Here is a 6,000-nt window from a genome sequence, read left to right on the forward strand (position 1 = left end):
AAATGACTTAATGGCTTTTAGCCATACATGTACTGGAGAATATGCAAGTGTGTTTTTAGGAGTGTTAGTACATGTAACATGATGGCTTTTAGCCAAATGTATTATAAAAATCTTAGAAGTTTGGCTGTTTTAGCTAAACCAGTACTTTTCATTGATTTTCCATTTTTAACACAAGTTGTAATGTAATGGCTTTTAGCCATTTTTATAATTAAAGTTCTAGGAGTTTGGCTATCTTGGCTAAACTGCTACTTTTCATTTCCTATGTAGTAATTTAATGGCCTCTAGCCATTCTTTTAAAAAAAAGAGACTCTGATTAATTGACTCCAGGTGTTAATTTCAAAAATTTGGCCAGAGGTTGATTCTAGAGGTTAACTCTAGAAGTTTGGCCAGAGGTTGATTTTAGAGGTTGACTCTAAAAGTTTGGCCAAAGGCTGACTCCAGAGGTTTGGCCAGAGATTGATTCTAGAGGTTTGGCTAGAGGTTGATTTTAGAGGTTTATCCAGAGGTTAACTTCACAGATTGGCCAAAATGTCCAAAAACATATTGATAAAAAAAAAAAATTAAAAGAGGAAGAAACGTACCTGTTGCAGACACCGGAGGACTTCTGGACGGCGAAAGCTGGCTGCTGACTGCCGCTGGGTTGCTGCCGGCAGCTGGAGGGAGAAGACACTGCACTTTCTCCAAATCTGCGGGAAAATCCGCTACCGATGGCGCCAAACCTGCTGCAAACGGAAACTCCACGGCGACGGACTATCGAGAGGCGGAAGGGATCTCGATTTGAGGAGAGGAGCTGGTGCCGTTGCTGGCAGGCGAAGCTGCTGGGCGCCGAGGTGCATCTGCTGCCGAGAAGATGTCCGTAACGGTAGGAATTTCTGCCGACCAGCTCATCTCAGGCAGCGAGCCGCCGGTTGCCGGCGGTATCATGGTGGTCGGTGTTTCTTTGCCTTCTTTATCTCTAATTGTTGACATGTTTTGCTTGTCAATTGGAGAAGATTGAGACAAATTAATTTTGATTTTTGAGAGGTTAGGGTTTGTTAGAGGTTTTGGGGAAAAATCTTTCTCAACCTTTGAAATCTCTGCACCTTTTATCTTATTAATTATTTGTGAAACTTTTGAATTCATAGTGCTAATGGATTTTCACACCTCCAAAAATCCTTATCAATTTCAGAAAATAAAACCTTAGACCTAAGCATTGTGAAAGCTAAAATTTTTAATTTTGGCTAAAAGAATATATATAAATGGCTTTATTTCTAAAAAGCCAATTATATAGGGGGCATTGTTTGCACCAAAATTAAAAATATGGCCAAAAGGCCATAAAAGCCCTTATTCTTTTAAAAGATAGAAAAAGCTACGTGGATAATTATCCTAAGGTAATTTCTAGAGGTTGACTAGTTTGACTTCAAAGGTAATTTCCAAAGGTTGACTAGTTTGACTTCAGAGGATAATTTTCAGAGGTTGACTAGTTTGACTTTAGAGGTTAATTTTCAGAGGTTGACTAGTTTGACTTCAGAGGTTAATTTTCAAAGGTTGACTCTAGAGGTTGACTCCATTTGACTCCAGAAATCTAGTTTCAGAAGTTTGACTTTATAAGTTAATTTTCAGAAGTTAATACCAAAGGTTGACTTCAGAGGTTGATTTAACTCCAGAAGTTTATTTCAGAGGTTGATTTCTAGAGGTTGATTTCCAGAGGTTGACTACTCTAGAAGTTTAATTTGAGAGGATTGCCTCTAGAAGTTAATTTCCAGAAGTTAATTCCAAATGTTGACTCAATCTATTTCAGAGGTTGATTTCAGAGGTTGATTTCAGAGGTTGACTCCTAAATCTCAGAAGATTCAGAAAGCTCAAGTCTATTTCCAGAAGATTAAGCCCAAATTTAAAGTGGCCATTAAATATGCTTTAAATGGCCCATAAGCCCAAGAAAATTACTTTCAGAAGATTAGAAGCCAAAAAGCACGTGCCATCAAGAGGCAACAGTTCAGAGACACGATCGACAGTTTTTTAAAGGTGGGGAAGAACGTGCAGTTGAAAGATGAAGCAGCAGTTTTCAAGAGACAAAGTCTATAAATAGAAGAAGAGCAGCCAATTTGCAACCCCCGATCAAATCCAACAAAAACCAGCCCAAAGGCAAAAACACTCAACACTTAGCATTCTCAGTTTTCTTCAATCAGTAAAGAACTTTACGATTGAACTTTTGCAATTTCTACTCAAACACTTGTATTTTCATTTCATTCAATTAGTAAACATATTTACAATTGGATTTCTTTGTTTTAGCATTACTTGATTGGAGTACTTGTTATAAGGTTAACCAAACCCCAATCGCTCGTTTAAGAAGTTAAGTTACATTTTGGAATCCGCTTCCTGGCACGCCCGCATTTCACACGCTTGTTGTTACAAACGCAAAACGCCAGTAACACTTTCTAATTATATAAAGATCACATAAAAATAATAAATTATAGATAAAAAAATGAGAAGTTAAGTTTTCACTCGATAGCCCTACTGCCACCCGGTCAACAATTTAATAAATAAATATTTTTAATTGTGTGATAAAATATTTTCATATTGCAAGAGTCGTGATGAAAATAGGACTTACATATCATTTTACTTTCTAAATTAACTTAAAATTTAAAATTAACACCAAACTTGATTTATTTTGATTTTATTTAATTTTTTAATAAACAATTTCGATAAAATTTGGTTATTTTGTTAACCAAAATAATCGATTGAATCAAATAATTATTCCAGTTTATTTACATTTTGATTATATATAATTTTTTTGATATTATGATTATATATAATTGTATTACGATTTCAAAAATTTGGATAAAATTGAATTATTAATCAACTCAGTTCGGTTCAATTTGGGGATCGAACCAAAGGATGTACATCCTACATAATTTGTTACAAGTCATTTTTTTCATCATCTTACAAGCCTTTTTTTTTTTTGTTGCCTATTCAGTTTTTAGGGTTTTGCTCTAACGAATCTGAATCCGATCCGCGTCGCGCGCCTGACTTAATGGGTTAGTCTGTCAGCAGAAATTTTCTGTATTCACAAGATTCGAGTCCGAAATCTTGTTTAAGCGATATCAAATTGCTTATCACTTGTACCAACCGGTTTTTTTTTTTTTTTTTTATGAATAGCTACCGGCCGCATGTGATGTGGCCCAATTTAATGTTCCATCAATTCCATGAAACTAACAGCCAAGCATCCTCTTCTTTCTTTGTCCTAAACCTAAATAGCTTTTGACCATTGTATGGTAAAATTGCTCATTTTGTGACTTGCTTCACCATCTTCGTTTTCGACATCTATAAAAATGCCAAATTGCTGAGCTAAGATGTTACGTCCTCAACAATAAACTCCAATTATAAAGGTGCCAAAACACAAACTGATCAACTCAGCATGAGATTCTATTTATAGATAAACCTTTAAGAAAAAATTAATGTTACATAATAAATTAATTTCTAAATAAATTTATTTATTTATTTAATAATATTATAAATATTATCGACTCCATCTACACAACTTTACCATTATTATTCTTCTTCTTCTTCTATTCATTCAACCTTCCAAAAACCCTAGACATGGCTTGTGATTCAAGCAACCAGCAACAACTTCACATAATTCTCTTCCCGTTCATGGCACAAGGTCACATTCTTCCACTTCTTGACATAGCAAAACTCCTCACATCAAGAGGTCTCAAAACCACTCTCATCACCACACCTTCAAATGCTCCAACCTTAAACAAATCAAACCAAACCTCCAAAATTAACATTAAATTCATCAGATTCCCAACAGATGAATTACCCGAAAATCTTGATTTAGTCACTGATAAAGAGGTCCATGCAAAATTCTTTGACTCACTTCCTTTACTTCAAGAACCTCTTGAGCAAATCTTGCAAGAATTGCATCCGAATGGGATAATTTCTGACATGTTTTTTCCTTGGACAGCAAATTTAGCATCAAAATATGGAATTCCAAGGTTAGTATTTTCAGGTACTAGTTTCTTTTCTATGTGTTGTTTAGAAAATCTTGAAAAACATCAGCCTCATAAAACCGTTTCTTCCGATACGGAGTTGTTCATGATGCCTGAATTTCCGAATTCTATCGCCTTTTCAAGATCGCAGCTATCCGATTCCTTCAAATTAGACCAACCAACTATTTTTACAAAATTGTTTGAAAATGCTAGAGAAGCTGAAAAAATAAGCTTTGGGACCATTGTGAACAGTTTTTATGAGTTAGAATTTGGTTATGTTGATTATTATAGGGGAATTTTAGGTAAGAAAGCTTGGCATATCGGTCCGGTTTCACTATGCAATAAAAATCTTGAAGAAAAATCTCAAAGAGGTAAGGAATCAAGAATTGATGAACACAAATGCATCAAATGGCTTGATGCAAAGAAACCTAACTCAGTTCTTTATGTAAGCTTTGGTAGTATTGCTAATTTTGATGATAATCAATTACTTGAGATAGCATTAGGACTTGAAGCTTCAAATCAAGATTTCATTTGGGTGGTAAGAAGAGAAAAAAATGAAGAAGAAAAATGGCTACCAAATGGTTATGAAAAAAGATTGGAAGATAAGGGCTTAATTATAAGAGGATGGGCACCACAAATTTTGATACTTGACCATCAAGCAATTGGTGGATTTGTGACACATTGTGGGTGGAACTCTAGTTTAGAAGGTGTGAGTAGTGGCTTACCAATGGTGACATGGCCTATATTTGCTGATCAATTTTTTAATGAGAAGTTGATTACTGATGTGTTGAGGATTGGAGTTGGTGTTGGTGCTAAGAAATGGGTTAGAATGGTGGGGGATTTTGTGGAGAGTGGGAAGATTGTGAGGGCAGTGAAGGAGGTTATGGTGGGTGAAAAAGCAGAGGAAATGAGAATTAGGGCAAAGAATTTTGGAGAGTTGGCTAGGAGAGCTATTGAAGAAGGGGGATCATCTTATAATGATCTTGACAAATTAATTGAAGATTTGAAGTCTTATCAACATTGTTAATGTTTGTTATTTGTGTTTAGTGGAGTAGATACTTTAAATTTTCTTTGTATAGTTTTGTTAGCTATCCAAAAGTTTAATTAGGAGTTATGACTAAATTCTTGTTATTTTTAATTTAGTGGATGTTTGATTCATCTTTTCAGTGTAGTCATTGGTCATTGTATTTTAAAAACACTATACGAAAAAGTAATATAAATGACCAGATCTTTTCATGTGTCGGGACCGGATCGGATTTGGCGGGATTTATTAATTTTATGTAAACTCAAATTCGGCGTGAGTCAGAGGCCGGGCTTCATATTTTGTAGCCAAACCGGCCCTTATATAAACATTATAAATACGAACTCGGACCAGATGTTTTGGGCTTATATGAGAAATTATAAAAATATAAATGTCTGAGCCCGTCCGTAAAATAAGGAACTTTTTTCGTGCTTAAACTGAGTTTGAAATATAAAACTAGTGTCCAAACTCGTCCCTCAGGTCGGATACCCCGGCCCATGAACATATCTATAGAAGGCTATTTGTTTTTAACTTTTGAGAGTTGAATGATGGATGATACGAAAATTTCTACATTTATATGTATAATCTTATATGTATATTTTTTAAATGCTTTAATTATTTATAAATTATATAAAATTTAGATTTAAGTAATTATTTAATAATATTTATAATTAATTAATTTACTAAATAGATCAATGGAATTACTACAGTTGTTAAATAAATTACTTTTGATTAAAATTTATTAAATCTTTTAGAATAATTTTAATTATTTTTATATTACATGTAATACAATTCTTTTATAGTATGAAAAATGTTTAACATTAGAAAATTAAGCATACCCATTACCCCTTATGGTCATTTAATGTATTAACCGAATCTCACAAACTTCAAACTACATACATCAACTATGAGCTAGCAATTCCAACAACTAGCTATAACAATTAAACCAAAAAGACTATAGTTAGTTATTTTTAAAGGGATCATTAGAATTTATTTTAAATTCAATGA

General features: G+C 33.9%; 1 protein-coding gene across 1 annotated transcript; it reads left to right on the forward strand.

The window, feature by feature from the left end:
* The first annotated feature begins 3,474 nt into the window (after positions 1-3,474).
* On the forward strand, positions 3,475-5,129 carry LOC126662275 (scopoletin glucosyltransferase-like). Its single transcript, XM_050356200.2, has one exon. It carries the CDS (start codon positions 3,580-3,582, stop codon positions 4,996-4,998), a length of 1,419 nt encoding a protein of 472 aa, XP_050212157.1. The 5' UTR covers positions 3,475-3,579; the 3' UTR covers positions 4,999-5,129.
* The last annotated feature ends 871 nt before the right edge of the window (positions 5,130-6,000 follow it).

Source organism: Mercurialis annua, linkage group LG8, assembly GCF_937616625.2.
Source record: "Mercurialis annua linkage group LG8, ddMerAnnu1.2, whole genome shotgun sequence".
Lineage (NCBI taxonomy): Eukaryota > Viridiplantae > Streptophyta > Magnoliopsida > Malpighiales > Euphorbiaceae > Mercurialis > Mercurialis annua.

Bases quoted from the DNA above. Each gene is read 5' to 3' on its own strand.
- LOC126662275 (XM_050356200.2), top strand. From the start codon at position 3,580: ATGGCTTGTGATTCAAGCAACCAGCAACAACTTCACATAATTCTCTTC.